The 19,947-nt window shown below is 30.9% G+C and overlaps 1 protein-coding gene across 1 annotated transcript in view; it reads left to right on the top strand.

Annotated features, from left to right (window-relative positions):
* The window catches only part of LOC118187318 (transmembrane protein 135-like), a 98,731-nt gene extending 80,117 nt beyond the window's left edge, over positions 1-18,614 (top strand). Inside the window, exons 11-13 of the mRNA XM_035357513.2 lie at positions 4,989-5,087; positions 11,531-11,598; positions 18,038-18,614. Coding sequence (XP_035213404.1) covers positions 4,989-5,087; positions 11,531-11,598; positions 18,038-18,179 — 309 coding nt within the window. The 3' untranslated portion in view covers positions 18,180-18,614. The remainder of the gene's footprint in view (positions 1-4,988; positions 5,088-11,530; positions 11,599-18,037) is intronic.
* The last annotated feature ends 1,333 nt before the right edge of the window (positions 18,615-19,947 follow it).

Here is a 19,947-nt window from a genome sequence, read left to right as displayed (position 1 = left end):
GAATTATGCTCAAATTTAGCTATTGTATTTGCGTGTGAGAAATTTCACCAGTATATATTTGGAAAAAATATTACTGTGGAAAGTGATCATAAACCACTGGAATCAATTTTTAAAAAGCCATTAAATAAATGCCCTGTAAGACTACAAAGAATGCGTATAAGATTACAGCCATATCAGTTTGAGATAAAATATAAACCAGGAAAAGAACTTTTTATAGCGGATGCATTATCAAGATCATTCACTGATAAAGGATCTGATTTCTTTGAAGGAGAAATAGAAGCTCATGTTGGATTAGTTGTATACCAATGTTTGTATACCAATGTGTTTAGAATGTATACCAATGTTTGTATACCAATGTGTTTAGAATGTATACCAATGTCTAATGGTAAAATGGAAGTTTTTCAACTGGAAACAGAAAAAGATGAAGAACTACAAGTTTTAAGAAAATTAATTAAAACTGGATGGCCAGATGAAAAATGTATGGTTCCAGAACTAGCAAAACCATATTTTAACTTCAGGAAGAACTATCAGAAGCAAATGGATTAATATTTAAAAATTCCTGTGTTGTTGTACCAAGAAGTTTACGAAAAGATATGTTAAGCAGAATTCATTATGGTCATTTAGGAGTAGTAAAATGCAAGATCAAAGCAAGAGAAATATTATATTGGCCAGGAATGTCCAAAGAAATTGAAGATTTGGTACTGAATTGTCAAACATGTTTAAGTTTACAAAAAGCTAATACTAAAGAACCAATGATATCTAAAGAAATACCTAATGGTCCATGGGAAGTATTGGGAACAGACCTATTTTACTTTCAAGGAAGGGATTATCTAATAGTACATAATAGATTATTTTAGCAAATATGTTGAAATTGGACATTTGGAAGATTTGTCAAGTGTAGCAGTGATAAAGCAATTGAAATCAATTTTTGCAAGACATGGTATTCCGAAAATAGTATATTCGGATAATGGTCCACAATATAATTGCAGGAAATATAAAGATTTTGCAAGAAGATGGAATTTTGAAACCAGAACTTCAAGTCCAAAATACCCGCAGTCTAATGGAATGGTTGAAAGACATATTCAAACTGTCAAGCGAATGTTAGAAAAAGCTGTAGTTGACAACAAAGATCCATATTTAGTTTTACTGGAATATCATAACTCTCCTATTTCAGATGAAATTAAGTCACCTTCAGAATTGATGTTTGGAAGAAAAGTAAATGGATTGATGCCTATAAAAGAGAATTTTGTCCAAGCTAAACGATATGAAGACCATAAACAACATTTACTGAAGAGACAAACCTTACAAAAAAATTATTATGATAGGAATGCAAGACCATTAAAACCACTGAAAACAGGAGATCATGTTTACATAAAAGAGAAAGGGAAAAAACTAAATGAAAGAGGGAAAATTATAGAAGAAGCAGAAAGACCACGTTCATATAGGATTATAAGAACAGATGGAAGAATTGTAGAAAGGAACAGAAGAGACCTTCTTAAAGGAACTAATCAGGAAGAGTTTGCAATACAAAACAACTATGAGAATGAAGTTATAGATGAACCCGAGATACATGAAAATAGTAGGAGCACTACAAATTTAGATGTGCCTGTAAGTCCTTCAAAATCTAACAGAAGTGTTGTGTCACCAAAAAGCAAAAGAGGTATAGTATCATCAAATTTTTCAAATGGACATAACTACGTCACTCAATCTGGTAGGACTGTTAAGAAACCTTATTATTTAAAAGAATATGTTTAATTTTACTACTATTATTATTTTTTATAAAAAAGGAAGATGTTATATATGTAACTGTAACTGTATCTATTATTATTTTAATCCTAACTGTAATATAGAATAGTAGATGAACAATGTAGAATAAAAGATGTTTGTGTACATCTTGTAATCATCACTGAGCACGTAACCAACACATATAAAATACAACACAGTTACGCTCGACTATACGGAATATTCGGCAATTTCCGAGTATGCGGGTTAGTTAAGCTTTTACTGTTAAAGGATGACTGCATGAAGCAATTTCCCGTCTCCTGATTTCAGAAATGTTCCTCTTTTTTACTTAAATTACTTTGATTGGAATGTATGTTAAGGGAAAACTGTTATGCAATGAAAATTTAGAAAATGTTCAGAATTTTGATTTAAGTTAAATTCTTTAAATATTAATATAAGAGGAAAAATAAATTGTATTTATTATTAGGTGCCAAGCGAATACAATTAATAAGGCTTATTATTATTTATTTTCTATATTTTGAACTGAAATTTCATCATTAAATCTTGTAATATAGTTTAGTTTTGCATAGTTTTTTTTTTCTCTCATTGTAAACGAATTCTGTAAATTGAACTGTCATTTAAAATTAAAAAAAAAAAAAAAGTTAATTGTTTTCCATGGTTGAGGTAATGCTTATTCTTTTAATAAATATTGCATTGCTCATATTTTGAATTGCAAGTCTAATTTTTCTTTTAATGTTATTTTTTTATGCTTATTATTATTAGGCGCTTATTTTTTTTTTCTTAAAATGTGCTTGAAAAGTGCTTATAGGTGCTTATTTTTTTAACTAAAATGTGGCTATGAACCATGGAAGCTCTCTTACTGTGCCTGTGCATTTTGTAACAATATATTTCAAGCGTGTGTGGATAATCAGACTGAACTGAGTTTTGTAAATAGAATTATTTTATTTCTTGTTCCCCTTAAACTAGGTGATAAATTATTTGTTACTTATCCTGGTGACCACAGAAGTTTGCAGAGATGTGTTAGTCATTCATGCAGAATTCTGAGCTGCACTTCTTTCTATAACATTTTCAATAAAACATTCTTTAGTTTCTCTGCACAATTCACCAAACTGCCACTGCTGTGAAAGTATTCAAATAGCTTTGTTTTTGCACTTCAAAACAGGCTTTCATCAGCTTCTGCTATGTTGTTAGGCTTATCAGTTTTACTGGAAACCCTCTTTAGAATGTTATGAGTACGAACTCCCTGAAGATAATCTGTTACTATTTGTCAGCCTTTCTTTTCCCCATTCATCAGATGTTAATTCTCTCAACCAGCTGCAAATGAATTGGAGTGCATTCACAAATGTAATTGATTATATGTGGCTTTATAAAGAATTAGTCGAAGATGCATCAGATGGAAGCACAGATGTTATGAGTGCATTATGATGTCAAGTTTACCCATAATTGGTGCTTAACTGTGTTGTCTGCTAGCTGTTTCAAACTGCATGGTATAATGCATAGATACCAAAAAGTTTTAAATAAAAGCTTATTTTGTGAAAACATTTTTTTAAAACTTATACTTTCCGCATGATTTGGCTTAAAATATTGTTTTTTTTTTTTTTTTTTCCTACAGCTTATTGTCAAAAATGTCTTAAAAGCTTGCCGAAAAATTTTGTAATAAAATTTTAAAAATTAAATTAATAAATATTAACAGGTTTAATTAGCTAATATTGATCCATTATGTTTATTTAATTTTTGATGTTTTGATTAGGTTAACATAATATTGATTAGCAAAGATTACATTAATTACTGAGAAAAATATCAAAAATAAATTTATTTATGGTTTATTATTATAGTTAAAAAAGACAAAGTGAATTATTTTAATTAACATTTCTTTATTGATAAATTCTCTGTCCTCCTTATCCTTCCCCAACAGCATTTTAAAACCTAGTTTTACAAGTTCATGTATTTCTTTCCTCTTCTCCTTTTGCATATTTAATTGAGTTTTTGAGTCTAGCCACATTCTTACCACAATGAAAGTTTGTGTTTTTGTAAATTAGATTTAAAGATTCAACAGTTAGAAATTTTCATATAGATACTTTGATGGATAACAATATTATTTATAAGAAAATCATTGTTATTTAGCTACTTTTTGGCATTCTAGATTCTTTTTTGTGTTGTTGCCTGGTGTAGGTAGTCTACTCAGCAAATCAAATGGAGTTAAAAAATAAACTATTATTTATACAAACTTTTTTTTTTACTTGTATGTAAAAAAAAATTTGTTCCTGTTAAAAAAACTTCAACTGTAAATGTTTAATTATTTCTAAAAAAACAAACTATACTCTTTTATATTTAAGAATGTTCCTGCTACTTTTATATTGAATAAATTATTTGTTAGTCATTAATGAATAAAATATTTGGTTTCAAAATGTCTGGTTTTTAATAGCTTCCTCAGCAATGATTAGTAATATGTTCAAAATAGCTTAATAAATGGTATATCTTTTTCTGTGAAGTATACTGAAATATTTTTAATTATTTAATTTTAATAACTTTAGATAAGGTATATAGTTATTTTAATGTATTGTTAGATTAATTTAATGTTTATTAATTCAATTAATGTGGTGCACTATCATTTTTAATCACTTATTTTTTATAAGCAAGATCTTGTGTAGTGTGGTTTGCATTATGCATATATTTTTTAATGTAATTTGTTTACAAAGCTAAAACTAATAAAGTTGAATTTAAAAATTAAATAAATTTATATTTTTATATTTTGCACAGTATTCATTTCGAACTTATTATGTGTGCAAAAAAAAAAAAAAAAAAAAAACTGTTATAAATTTATAAAAATATTCTCCCATCCCAAATGGTGGGCTCTTCCATATTCAGCATGGGTCACACCTAAGACTGCCATTTTATTGAGGCACATAATAGGTGGCCACCATAGCCTCCTATGAAGGAATAGACAATTACAGTCATGTCTTCTCCAGGATTCAAACCAGGCCCTTTGATACCACAGTAGGATCCCCTACCCACTGTACTGTTTATTCTTTGTGTCATTGCATAATGATTTTTATTTACTTTATATTAATGTATTATTTGGTTTTGTATATTTCTTGTAAATTTATTACCATTTCTTGTGTATTACTTTTAATTTTTTTATACTTATGATTAAATAATGGAGAAAAATTTAGAATATTATTTTTTCCCTTTATAATTTATATGACTTCTAGTATTTTGTAGTGAAGTGTTATGGTTTATTTTAGGTTGGTTATGCACTTGGAATTCAAGAAGGTGTTTTGCCAAAAATTAGAGGTTCTATGCTGATGCTTTATGCTACTTCTACTGCAGTCCTATTTTATGCTGTGAGTTATTTTTGCATACTTTTGTCATGACTATTTAAATTAGGTATGAGTAATAAATAAGCTTGTTTGGAAGTAAAACAACAAAAATCAGCATTATATTTGCAAATTTTCACAGGACTAGTTTCGATGGTTTTACCGAACCACCACCTCAGCTGCCAAAGTAAAATGAACGAGATAAAATATTGTGAAAAAATAAGATAAGAATGGCTGGACAGGAGTTAAGCTACTACCGCCATCTATTGATGAAGCAGCAAAACTAAAACATAATTTCCTTAAAGTCTAAAAGTAAAGGTGGATTGGAATTAGGATCATTAAGTAGATTTTCTTGGATGTGAAATGCCTACAAAAAATCTAATTCACCAATGGAAGGTGTTTTTTTGAATAATTTTCATGGCAGAAAAATGGAGAGGGTGATTTTGGGATCACCAATGCTGGGTAACAGAGGATTTCTGTGTTTCCTTTTTCCTAACATATACCTCATATTCATTAATACAAAATTTTAAGACTGTCTTATTTTGTAAATTAAGCCACACAGGCAAGGAATCCTGTAAATATCTCCAGAATTCATATCTGGAATGAGGTCCTAAGTATGGAACTTGTAATTTTACTGATAGGAAAAGAAATGACCCAAAAGTTAAATTTCTGTAAAATACGTGCAGTTTTATAGCTAATTGATGGAAAGAAAGGAATGTCAACAGAACTCTTATAATCTCCTAAAACAAGAGTGTGCCTTTTGGTGTGTTTAAATGAGAATTTTTTTAACTGCTTGGTTAATAATGTTGAGTGAAAAGCCCCTGTCAATAGCTACTGCTTTTAAATAATTTAGTTCTTGATCAACAGCCTGGAGCAGCAAACTTGAAGTGCATGGAAAAAAAATAATAAAATGAAGTTAACTTTTGTTTAGTCAGATGACATTTCTTGCCAGTGTGTTGTAATTTACATTGGTCAAACTAAGAGAGCCTTAAAATTTGCGTTTAAGAACATGAGACGGTTAATCTTCAGTATATGGTAACTTGGCGAAAATTTGGCGACCAACCCTGCTACAGCAACCTTGTAGTGGTTTTTTTTTTTTTTTTTTTTTTTTTTTTGACGCCATTTTGTTTTCACTAAGTAAAGGCATTTTTTCTCCCTCCCCCCTCAACATTTTTCTCCAACAATCTGCTAGCCGAATTACACTTATGCTAGAACTTTTGTGGAACAAAAGTGCTTAATCATGACGAAGATTAGGTGCGGAATTGGGAGAAAGTGCAGAATCGCCCACTGCTTGCCGCATTTTAAAAAATTGCACATACACAGTATCCATGTACACGTCGACCTATTTTCACTTAAAAAAACATCCCAGAATTGCACGAAAATGGCATTGTGCACACTCTTAACTTTATCCATGTACACTGCTAAAGTCCTAGCTAGTAACCTTTATCGCCTTACCAAAATGTCGCCAAACTACCTGTTACCATATTCCAAAGATTAGCCCTTGAGACTGTTACGAAAAAGAAAACACAGCAGTCTTCTGTTGCTTGTTGGTCCGAAAATCACACTTTACATTTTTCTGCAGCTAAAATTATTGAAAAAACTTCTTCCATTCATGAATAAAAATTTTTAGATGTATTTTACATTAAAAAAAGTCTTTCTGTTTTAGTTAAAGACCCTAATTCCAATCTATCTTTACATTCAGCCTTTTAGGAAATTATGTTTTAGTTTTCTTGTTTCATCAATAGATGGCACCAGTGGCTTGACTCCTGTCCAGCCATTCTTATCTCACCTTATCTTTTCACTATATCTTATGCCCATTATTCATTTGCCCTTTGGCAGCTGAGGATGGTGGTCGAAACTAGTCCTGTGAAAATTTGAAAATAAAATGCTGATTTTTATTGTTTGACTTCTAAATTAATATTTGTTCAGCATGTTATTTTAACCTAAATAAATTTGTGTTATTCAAAGGAATTTTTTTTTGACCAAAGAATATCATGGAAGAAAAATACCAAGTTGACCCTTAAGCAATGTGGGTTTAGCAACCCCTTCATTCTAGAAAATCTGCATGCATTTTTTTTTAGCCCAAAAGAGGCTATTAGTCTCAGAATGAGATTTTGTGTTGGTTTACTATAAATGACATAGTACTTTTCAAAGTATTGCCACAAATATTATTGCCCTGTATTATTTTTAAAGAAATTAAGTAATGAAGAATCTGCATGTATATAGGTATGTTCTTGGCATTGTTAAAAAACAACAATAGCTAGAGTTATCAAATTTTGACTAACATAATCCTCCACTGAGCATGTGCACCTGGAAGCCTGAGTTTTCAATTTGTTTTATTATTTATTTAATATTTTGTAAAACTTTAATGAATTTTTGATTAACAAACTCCACAATTTGAAAACGATCTGTGGCAACATTGTTTGAAATAAAACATCTTTGTCTGCAGTGTACGAAACTGTTGCCGTCTGGAAAAAGTAAGATATTTATATTTCAATTTTAATTCACAAACTTGACTCTATGAAAGCAGTGTATTGCCGTAACAACACTTTGAAACATCTTTATCTACAGTGTGTGAGACTGTTGCCATTTGGAAAAATGTAAGATATTTAGCTTTCAGTTTTAATTGACAAACTTGACTCTATGAAAGCAGTTTATTGCCGTAAGAAATAATACATTTATCTTCCACATGCTAGCGTATTGCAGTTCAGTAAAGCCTAGGATACTTTCAAATTTTATCTGAAAGGTTACTCAGTAATAACTAAGTGATTTGAAAGCAACAAACACAGGTCTTAAGAATATTTTTTCCTTCTTAACGTAATTTATTTAAATAAGTACAGTGGAACCTCGAGATACGAGTTTAATTCATTCCAGCATTCAACTCATGTAGCAAATTTCTCGTATCTAGAAACAAGCTCTCCATTGAAAATAATGGAAATCCGGTTAATTCATTCCGCACTCCCAAAAATATCAACATAAAAGTCAATTTTTCCTAATAAACACTGGTAAATAATATTACCATAGTTTAACTTTCTGTCACCGACCTTTTAACTGCTTCTCGTTAATCCACACCATCAACAGCATCTCAACATCTTCTAGGAATTTGTGATGGTGCTTGGAAGCAACGGTAACTCCTTTGGCTATATCAAGTTTCTTAATTTCTTCCTGCTTCTTCAGAATAGTGTAGATTATCGATGTCGAAAGGCTTCGCCAATTCCGTCACTCTTACACCATGCTTATGTTTATCTATGATTTCTTTCTTAATATCAACAGCCATGGCCTCCTTATTTTTATTTGCAGCACTATCTGCGGCAACAATCTTTTTGGGAGGCATCGTGACATAATTATTTTCACATTAAATGTAAAAAACAATTAACTTACAAGTGCACAAACACGTATATAAAAGAGCACTGAGTGATCTGACGATGGGATTCCTCGAGTTGCTGGATAGGAAAATGGCCCCACCCATACCAACAGCCTGGCTCATTGCTCATTACTCGAGTCAATGCTCGTATTTAGAGACGAATTTTTCCCTCATACTTTCCTCGTATCTCGAATTTCTCGTATATAGAGGTGCTCGGTTTCATTGTATATTAAAACCTTAAGATGTCTTCTTGGAAATATTCAGTATTTTTATGCAACACTAGCTGAACTCATTTAAATCATTATATACTTTTTCTTTGTTATGATAACTATTTTAGATGGCTACCCATACAAGCAAATAGTTTTTAAATAAATAATATAGGGAATATAAAACTGTGTATTGTAACCTCTATTGGGAATTCTAAAGATATGCAGTTTAAATATTTTGTGATTCTGCTCTTTAATTGAATTTTATGTGGTGTAAGTGAGAAGGACACAATGTTTAATAAATAAGCATGTAAAAAGTTAATAATAAAAAGACAAATTTCTTTGTTAGCCATCTTGCTGAAAAAAACTGAATATTGATATGATGTATTGAGAGAAGGCTGAAAAAAGCATATAAATATATGCCAATATTTAAAACTGTATTAGGAATTCTAAACATCTACTACTATGCAGCTTTTAAAAATTTTCAGATTTTTTGTTGAACTTCATGGCTTAAATGTGATAAAAATAATGCTTAATAATAAAGCTAAAAAGACAAGAAAATGGTGCAGCTAGAGTGAGTGCAGAAACAAACTGGTAGACTGCGAGCTGAGCGAAAGCATAGAAACTTTAACAAACCCTTTTGGGCAACTATTAGAATCTAAAATCTTTCAGATTTTTTTTTTTTTTTTAAATTTATGTTGCTTTTTTTCTCTTTCACTATATTTTTTTCCTTTTTAATAATATTTTTTGCTTTGAACTTCTGAAAATTTTAAGAAAAATCATGAAGAGAAAATGCATTTAAAATATTATACAGTCAAAAGTCGTTAATTCAGACACCCATAATGCGGAATGATCTATAATCCGGACCTCAACGCATGCGCATAGGCCTTTACGGCTGCGAATATGCGCATGCGCATAATACGTTTACGCATGCGCGTTTAATGTATAATGGACGGTATAAGCTAAGCTAGAATTATCTAATTCAGTTAATGTTGCAGATTGCGTTGTTCCTTAATCTTCAAATTGGATCCGGCTTATTATTTTTTGCAGACTGTTAGAGCAATTTTATAAAGTCTTTACGGCTGCGAATATGCGCATGCGCATAATACATTTACGCATGCGCGTTTAATGTATAATGGACGGTATAAGCTAAGCTAGAATTATCTAATTCAGTTAATGTTGCAGATTGCGTTGTTCCTTAATCTTCAAATTGGATCCGGCTTATTATTTTTTGCAGACTGTTAGAGCAATTTTATAAAAGTAAGCTTGAAGTTTCGATTATGTCAAATCAAATAGAATTTCCGATATATATTTATTAATATGTAAAGGATCTTCAAAGCTAAAGTATGTTAAGACACATACTTTAGCTTTGAAGTTTTTGTTGTTTGACTTCTGAATTACTAAAGTATGTGTCGAAGTCCATTAAACAGAAAGGGGAATTGCTGCAAAAAATTGATAAAGGCATATCCTTTGATTATCTAATCATTCCGAAATATGTTCATCAATTTCACGCTGCTCTGTGGGGGGAGGGAAACGACGCTGCGCGCAATGAATTGGAAGTTGATCTGTCAGCACTATAAGACATAGACTAGAAGAGAAACACGCTAATGTGGCAATCAAAATCATAAAAACAACCTTGTATTTAGCGTAATTATATTGAAACACTCAACTCATTGAGTGTTTCAATATAATTATGCTAAATACAAGGTTGTTTTTATGATTTTGATTATCTATAAGACATTTCCGTTGGTTACTCTAATTTAAGTATACTGACAGCTAAATATTATATTCTTAGACTGACGTTTCTTTCAAATAATTCTGATATGTTTAATTCATCATTAAATAACTTACCTTAATTTAAACTAAAAGTGAACCAATTATGAAAACTTGCAGAGAGTTCAGAAGAGTTTCAGAAGCTTTCAGAGAAAATTTACCAAATGAAAAAAACCTGAGGATAAATAATAACCTATTGTCTTATTTATTGAAATTTTCTTTAAAGCATCAATAAAAATACATATATTTATATTTAGATAATTATGGACTTATTTATTTCTTACTATAACTCGACATTTGGTAGTTTTTTTATTCCAATAAAGTTTGTACTTTCAGAGAGAAATTTCTAGGAATCATCTTCATCACCAATTTTATATGCTCATCGGTCAATCATGTTCATTTCTTATTAATTTTCAACTATGAAAAAAAAGCTCTTTAACTCCATTTATAGATTTGCTGCTGCATTATTCATATCATTTTTCAATGCAAATGAAAATCATGTAAAATTAGCCATAAAATAAATATCTTGAAATTTTTGCAGCACTATAACTGACATGTTTTCACGACCTAGATATAAAATTGCTTCAGGGGCAACCAGTTTGACACCTCTGATCTGCTGAATGTTAGAGACTTGCACACTATTTGTATTATGTGATTTAAACTTATAGTAAGCTAAAATAATGCTCTCATTTTTTATTCATAATACCCGGATAGCTGCATATCTTTACATGTCTATATATTAATAAGTACAGTGTGAGTAAGGTGAATTTTTTAAATTTTACGGTTCTGTTGTGTTTTATTATATAAAATCCCATTATCAAGTAGAGGTTCGAATTCCAATGAACAGGCTAGCTGCATGGCCGTTTTTGTGGCTTTACCCAGGTATAACGTGCATATGAGCCAGTTTCCCTTAGAAAGTGCTCTCCTTAGGCAGATAGCTCTCTAGTGCTAAGAAGTGGTAATTTAACCTCTTATGTATTTAATTTTAAAATCTTAAATTATTTTATTCTAAAACTATATTTCATTCTTAAATATCTTTTATATGATACACTTGTATTTTAGAAAATCTGTAAATCTGAGTTTATTTTTACATTTTGTGTCATACTGATATTGAATTTTCTTTACAGTCTGTTTTGGAGCCTCACAATTTAAAACCAGCTTACCTCAAATTCCTCCATCGTTTAACACAAAATAAGTAAGTGGATGTTAATACAGTCAAAAGTCGTTAATCCGGACACCCATAATCCGGACCTCAAAGCTACAAACTTTCTGCGCATGTGTCAACGCATGCGCATAGACTTTTACGCATGCGTGTTTAATGTATAACGGATAGTATAAGCTAAGCTAAAATTATCTAATTATCTATTTATGTTGCAGATTGCATTGTTCCTTAATCTTCGAATTGGATCTGGCTTATTATTTTTTGCAGACTGTTAGAGCAATTTTATAAAAGTAAGCTTGAACTTTCGATTGTGTCAAATAGAATTTTCGATATATATTTACTAATATGTAAAGGATCTACAAAGCGAAAGTATGTTTCAATGTCCATCAAACAAAAAGTGGAATTGCTGCAAAAAATGGATAAAGGCATATCTTTTGTTGCTCTAACTATTCCGAAATCTGTTTATCAATTTCACACTGCTCTGCAGGGGGGGGGGGACGTCACGGCGAGCAATGAACTGGAAGTTGATCTGTCAGCACTATCCTTATCTTCAGGGCAGATGTTTTTATTTTATTCAGCTTATAATTCCTTACTAAATGTAGTATTTCATCTCGATATATTCCGTCTTTGATATGATTTAAATCAAATTCCTTGTCATTATAAATATTGCGAGTACACATCAAATAGTTTTCTGGTTGCAATTTTCTAATTTCGACTATGCGTAATGTATGCTTTACGCATGCGCGCGTTGAAAGAAATGTTTAATAAAGTAAACAAATAAATATTAAGCTTTTTTTTTTGTAAATTTTGATACCCTTTAGATCATAATTGCTCTTTATTTCATAAATTACGGTTTCATATTTTTAATTTTATAATTTCTGCATGCCATCTTACCAGATTTAAACTGATGATCTATAATCCGGAAATCGATAATTCGGAATCGTCGAAGACCCGACGAGTCCGGATTAAAGACTTTTGACTGTATAATTTTATATTAAATGAATAACATGGTGTAAACAAATTTGTTTTTATCAGAGACTTTTAAATTAGTACCCTTGTAGTTTATGGAAGAAATCTGAAGACAATTTTTGCTTTTACAAAATGTGAAAGCATGGTTCAGTGTTTATGCGGTAACTGTATGAAAATCTATCTAATTGTGATATAACTTATGGGCTTAAGGTAGTTTATACAGGAAGTTTTATTGCCTGGAAAGAATTGTAGGGTAAAAATAATATGTAGCAATCTTAGCAGATAAGAACTCTGGTGTACTTTAAGCCTTTCCAGTCAACTAGTACTCAATAAGCTTTGACTTTTAACACTGGGCTAGGTAGGCATAGAAATTAGAGATACAGTGATGTGCTGCATAAATGATAATAAAGTAACAGACGATTTTCACTACTCTTTCTCCTACAGAATTAGGCCATGTAGCACTCTGGACTTAATGCATAATTTTCTCAGTCGTCAGTTCATGTCTTCTACTGTGGTTGTTTTTTTTTCACTTTTGGGAGTTGAAACTATATTATAGATATGGTATTTCTGTTTATATGGTCAGTGTTATTTATTACACCATTATTTCTTTTACTTTTAATCTAGGTTTTAATGAATGTTTGGTAAGATTTGATACGATTTTTTGAAAATGTGGAACAAATCAAAAGCTTTTCTCGTACAAATTAATGGTAATTGCTTCTCACTTTAGGTAATTTTATCTTACAAAAAAAGGTTTCACAAGAATGCATTACTTTTGTAAAGTAGAGGGAAATCTGCATTTTGTAGGGATCAGAGTTTTCAAAATTCAGCTTTTATTGTTGTTATCATCAAGCTATATAGCAAATTTTTTCCTTTTTGAAATTTACTATGGGGCTTAACTGGCACCCATGGTTAAAATGAAGCTAAAAGTGTGATGAAATACTCTAGGCCAGCGATTCTCAACCGGTGATACATGTACCACTGGTGGTACATAAGAGAAAAATAGGTGGTATGCAAAGAAACAAAGTATTTTTAACTATTAAATTCAAAAATCTCATGAAGAAAAAGAACAATTGATAGAAATTTTTTTGCAATTGAACTCTAACTGAAGATTTCAAAAATAGCAAACTTGTTAACTTTAGGCTGAACTGAAAAAAAAAAAAAAAAAAAAAAAAAGAATTTAAAGGCACTTCAAATAAAGCTATTAAATTTTTATTCCCATTTTGCACAACCTATTTGTGTGAACAAGAATTTTCTTCTATGTTGAGGAAAAAATACAGAACAAAATTAAGAATGAATCTAATTTATGGTTAAAGCTAAATAAAATATGACCAGACATAAAGAAATCGTGAAATTTGGGCCTGTTTGATCTCTCTTAAACAGGCCCAAATTTCACAATGAATTTTAGAATTAAAATATTATAATTTAAATTTTAATAATTAGAATAATAACCAATTTTTAATCTAATCTCTTTTACGTGTGCATATTTAATACAAATATCCAACAAAATGTGCAAATGGCAAAATATATTTTTAAAATACACTGCTCGACATTGAAAATGCAACACCAAGAAGGAGTGGTCAGAAATTTATGCAAATTTTAGAGTACTCGCATGTCACTGAGTTATGGGAATGATGTGAAATATGCAGCTCTCCAACACACGTGAAGTAAGATATAAGGGAAGGAACTTGCAGAATGGACAATATTCGTGTCGTTGTTTTTGCCAGACGAATTATTGAAGAAAGTAGTTTTTTGTCGTGGAGGATAAGAGTAATAGGAGAGAATGTACAGGCTGCCGTCAACGAAGGCACTTCCAGCAGATAGATGATTTTATGAGGGGTATGGTGATCGGACTGAGAAGGGCGGGTTGGTCCTTACGTCAAATCACAGCTGATACCCACATGGATGCGAGCACTGTGCATCGGCTATGGCGAACATGGTTGAAACAAGGAAATGTGGGAAGAAGGAGGGGTGCAGGTGCAGCCAGAGTTACGTCAGCACGCGTGGATCGACACATCTGATGACAAGCTGTGGCGGTACCACAAGTCACTTGTACTGCGATTTTGTAGCATATGCAAGATATCCTGGATGTTCCCATTTTGACCAGAACAATTTCCTGTCAATTGGTTGAACATGGCCTGCACTCACGGCGTCCATTAAGAAGACTGCCATTGACCCCACAGCATAGATGCCAATGTTTAGAATGGTGCCTGCCTGGAGTGATGTGAATGACAGAATGGCGAAACGTCATGTTCTCAGATGAGTTACGCTTCTGTTTATCCAGTGACAGTAGCCGCATATGTGTGTGGCATCGATGTGGAGACGGCTCTAATCCGGCAGTAACTGTGGAACTCCCCACCGTGCGACAAAGTGGCATAATGGTTTGGAACGCTATTGCCTGCGATTCCAGGTCACTTCTAGTTCATATTCAGGGCACTATGATGGCCCAACGATACTTGGATAATGTACTGCGGCTGATAGCAATCTCCTACCTTCAGGCACTGCCTAATGCAATTTTTCAGCAGGATAATGCCAGACCACACAGTGCTCACCTCTGCCAACATGCTCTGCAAGGTATACAGATGCTTTCCTGGCCACCGTACTCTCCTGACCTGGCACCAATCGAACACGTGTGGGATGTGATTGGACTCCATTCGCAGACTCTGCCCTTGCCTCGTTCAGAAGATGAACTGTGGCAAATGGTTGAAATGGAATGGTGAGCCATCCCTCAGGACACCATCCGCCACTTTTATTGACTCTATGCCTAGACGTGTTTCTTCGATCATCACTGTCCATGCTGGTCCTACATCTTACTGAGCTGACGCCGTTCTCGCTCTGTATTCTGACTATGATTTTGAAATAAAGATCACTTATTGCTGCTTGCTGTCTCTGTCTTTTTTCCAAATTTCATCACTTTCTGACCACCCCTTCTTGGCATTGCATTTTCAATGTCGAGCATTGTATTTCTATTGAGAAATTGAGACATAATCATTTTAAAATGTAATGGTGGTACTAAAGTTTTTTTAATTTTTGTTTAGATGGTTCGTGTTAGTCAAAAGGTTGAGAACAGCTGCTCTAGGCTAACAGATTGGAACCATGCTTGAATATAAATAAAAGTAAAGCAGCTTTTGCAGGTGACCGGTCTCCTTCATCAACCGGAGCTGGAATGAATAGTTTGATCATGTTTGTCATCTTTTGTGGGTTTCTGCAGGGTTGCTTTACTCGAAATTGACATCTAGATGTATGGCAGATAGAAGGGAAAATCTCTGTTGTAGTATGGTTTGGCAACGATTTCAATTGCTTCTTTAATTTTAAGACTGTTTTTGTACTATTGCTTGGTGATGATTTTGGCCTTGTTCCAATCAGTTTTTGAGTGTAGATGCTCAAATGTGCTATTTTCACTGATGAACTGATTGACAGAGAGTTTGGAGATATCTTTTTGTTATGTTCGCAATTCATATTGAGAGTTTTTTGGATATTGAGCTAATATCTAGAGTCTGTATGTTTGTAGCTCATTGCAAATTGAGATAATATATTGCGGCAGCATAACACCAAGGAAACTATAGTCAGATTAGGCAAAAACTGAACATTTTGACACTTAAGACTTTGTTTGTCTATGATATTGTGTGCTTAAGCAAAACTATAAGAGTTAACAATAAAGACACTGGGAAATTATTAGAGTAAATTTCAACTAGGAGTAAATTTTATAGTTTTTAGGGTGAATATAGTTACAATACTCCACCTGCTTCCTCCTGTGCTATTAAAAAATAATTTAAATCTAAATAAATAAATTTTTAAAATTTTGGAAAGGAAGGGAGTGATCTAGCAATGGTGAACGAGCATGGAGCAAAACAGGTTGAGAATCACTGTATTAGGGGACTATCAAAATAACTCAACAAGAAACCATTACTGTTTCTCAAGCAGCAAAGAGTGACTGTGGAAGAAATGTTTTCAGATGAAGAGGAAACAAACTGATCCTAATTCTTTGATCAATGAAGTTTGTGTAGAGTTGGATAAGATGCAAATAATAATAATATCAACCTAATAAAATAGTAGCTAACTATAGCATTAGCATTTTCAATGACAACACTGTGTCTCACCTTGGAAACATTTCAAAATGTAGGCACCAACAAATTGGAGAAATGACATATTAAAGAAATTTTGAATGAAACAGAAGCACAGTCTATAATAATAATAGACACAATAAGCATCTAAGATAATAATATAGTTGAGTGGTGCATTTAAAAAAAAAAAAAAAAAAAACTATGTCTAGTTACCTGATATTTTTGGAAAAGAACTTCAAAGAAAGAAAGATCATATCATATCCAAACAATAAATAACATCTTTCTCATAATTTTTCACTTAAGCCTTTCACTCTCTTTTGTATAGGAGCAGTTAATCAAATTTTTTGTCTATTTTATCTGTTTAATATAGTATTAATCTTTTTTGTTTTATATTTACCAATTTGCATTGGTTTTAGGTTATGAACTTGTATACAAAGTAATGTAGTAAACTTTAAATAAGCAATCATCTATGGTCCAGGAATGAATCAATTCATTTTACATTAATACTTATAAGGCAAATTATTTCAATTCACGAACAACTTTCAGGAATGAATAAAATTTATGAACTGAGGTATCACTGTATATTTTTTATGGTTATAATGAATATAGTTAAGGAATGTTCTTCAGCTCAAGCTGTTTTATTTTTATGCAAAAAAGGGGAAGAATAGCAAAATTTGATCTTTCTTAATCTTCTCAGCATTATGAGTTTGGACCAGAAATTTCAAAGTTCCCCAATATGTCATAATAAGTTGTATTTTCTAAATTCTAATTCTTAAATGACCTTCTAACTTTGTACGTTGACTCCATTCCTTGTAATCTTGAAATGAAATAGATAAGAGTCTAGCAGAAATTTTCATGTGAAACAAACAGGAAAGCCATTCTTCGATATGGAATGTTATGTCTATAACCCTTGGAGGGTTGAGATTTTTTATTCATATTTATGAATCTATATATCAAATGTAAAATTTTATCTCAAGTTTAATTCACTGCAAAGCATTTTGAAACTGCTTCGATTAACAACTAATACATGGGAATTTGCAAAATATACTTTAGTAATGTTACTAATACGCTTAGAGATTCTGAAGCAGTTTTCTTCTGGTACTATTTATTTACAAGGATAACATAACTATAAAAAAGTTCAGATTACTATCATTTACTCATATCTTAGTAACTAGTTGTTGACATTACCATCATTTCATATGCATCAATCTTTGAGTGTATTAACTAATATTTATCAATAATAATATGAAACACATGAAATATATCATCATAAAAAAATCATGCTTGTCGTGATGTTATTAGAGTTCTTTCTTCTGATTTAACTGCAAATGGTGTATAAAAAAAGTATTATTTAAAAACAAACATTTGTTTTAAAGATAATAAGCTTTTCATATATTTATTTATTTATTGAATTCCAAATTATGTTATTTTCTCTGTTTCAGGATTGGAGAAATTAATAGACATGTGTTGGATATATTTGGCACACATGCTTCAAGACTTTATTCAAATTTCTGGCCTGATCTAGATTTGAAATATACCAGTAGAGTGTTTCAGGAAAGTGTACTTTTATGGTTAATTCATTAGTACAGTCTTAAGGATGTGCAAAGAATTTTTTTCCTTTTGTTGTTGTTGTTGTTTACAAAACCAGATCACAATTGTGCCTTTATAAGCATCTAAGATAATATTTAAAAAATGCAGTTTTATACTTTGGCAACATTGTATGCTAATTTCAAATAGGTATTTTTATGACATCTGTTGACATAGAAATATATAGTATTATTTTGTATTGAGGTACTATATAGTCCATTTGAAAAATGATGTGATTGAGTATTGTAAATAGCTTTAAATGTTATTAATTTATTCATGCAAAAATGTAACTTATTCTGCCATTATTTATTTGAACAATTTTATATGATATATTGATTTGAAATATATCAGCAAGGTTGCCTGTTTTACATTCCACTAACATTGCACTTATAAATTTATAGAATAATTATTTGTTGTCAATACATTTTTCAAAACAGCTTTTTTTTTTTTTTTTTTTTTTTTTTTTTTTTTTTTTTGAGGGTTTTGAGTTCATATTTTTTTCTCCCTTGAGAGACAGAGCTTTAATTTTTTTCTTGTCAAAAGTGATTTTTTAGACTTTTAAATAATACAAAAAGTTAATAATATTTGATATGTCTATTTTTTAAATTAATAATTCATTATTATATTCATGAATTAAATGATGAAAGTATAAGAATAAAAAATAAATATTTAAAATATATATAAATACACACTTTCTGTCATGAATAATGTAATTTTTAATTAAATTTAACTTAAATGCATATGCAGAGTTAAAATTAAGAATACCGTTGTATCAAGTGTTGTTTGTTGGTACTCATTAACCAGGATGCACTTAAAAACCAGGATGTACTTAAAAAGTTTTCATTTGCCATTTTTATGGCTTTTGAGAATACATTATTATTAGTTTGGTTATTTTTAATATCCGTTTTATTATACTGAGCTTCCATTTTAATATAATGTTTAATTTTACTGTTTAAAAAACAATTATTGGGTTTACTTTGTAAGTTAAATGATGCTATAATGATTTAAGCATTTTCTTTCAAGTGAAATAAATTAAAAAACATTTTGATTAAAAATGCAAAATTTGTTGTAAGGGGAAAAAAAAGTGTTTGGGGGGCTGCTTTGCCACCTGTGTATGAATTTGATGTATTGATTGATGTTTATTTTACAAGAAAATTAATTTAAAATCATAATATAATGTAAAATTAAGCATATATATATATTTAATATAAAGGTTAAGAATCTATAACTAAATGTTATATTGCACATATAAGACAAGTATGGGTTTTAGAAAAGTGATTTAAGAGGAAGGAGAAACATACCCCTTATGTTTAAGCCACTTTCATATTTTTATTGCTTAATAGAAAGATTTAGTCTTGAAACTTACAATATGCTGCATTAGGCATTTCATATTTAAATTTCACACTGAATTATTCCTATTTAAGAGACATAAGTGAGAAGAATTGTAACATACTAAGAGTTGGAATTACTTTCAAAAACAATATTTAAGCCATAATTTTAATTTATTTTATGTCTCATATTTCAAATCCAAAATGGAAGCTTTTCGATGAATGTTAAATATGATCTAAGTTGAATTGACATGTTTATTCAGGAGCTGAAAATGAATATAGTATATAAAATTGAATTACCCCCTTCCCAGTGTATTTTCTTTAAAATGCTTCAGTTTTATTTGTGACAACCAACATCAAGCTACAATTATTTCCACCTCCTAACTGGAAGTAAATATCATATTAATCAGTGAACATTTAGAAATTTTTATACAACT

Source organism: Stegodyphus dumicola, chromosome 4, assembly GCF_044657685.1.
Source record: "Stegodyphus dumicola isolate Sdum_Otavi_A_Nest chromosome 4, ASM4465768v1".
NCBI classification, from domain to species: domain Eukaryota; kingdom Metazoa; phylum Arthropoda; class Arachnida; order Araneae; family Eresidae; genus Stegodyphus; species Stegodyphus dumicola.
This window is presented reverse-complemented; position numbering and strand designations above follow the sequence as displayed.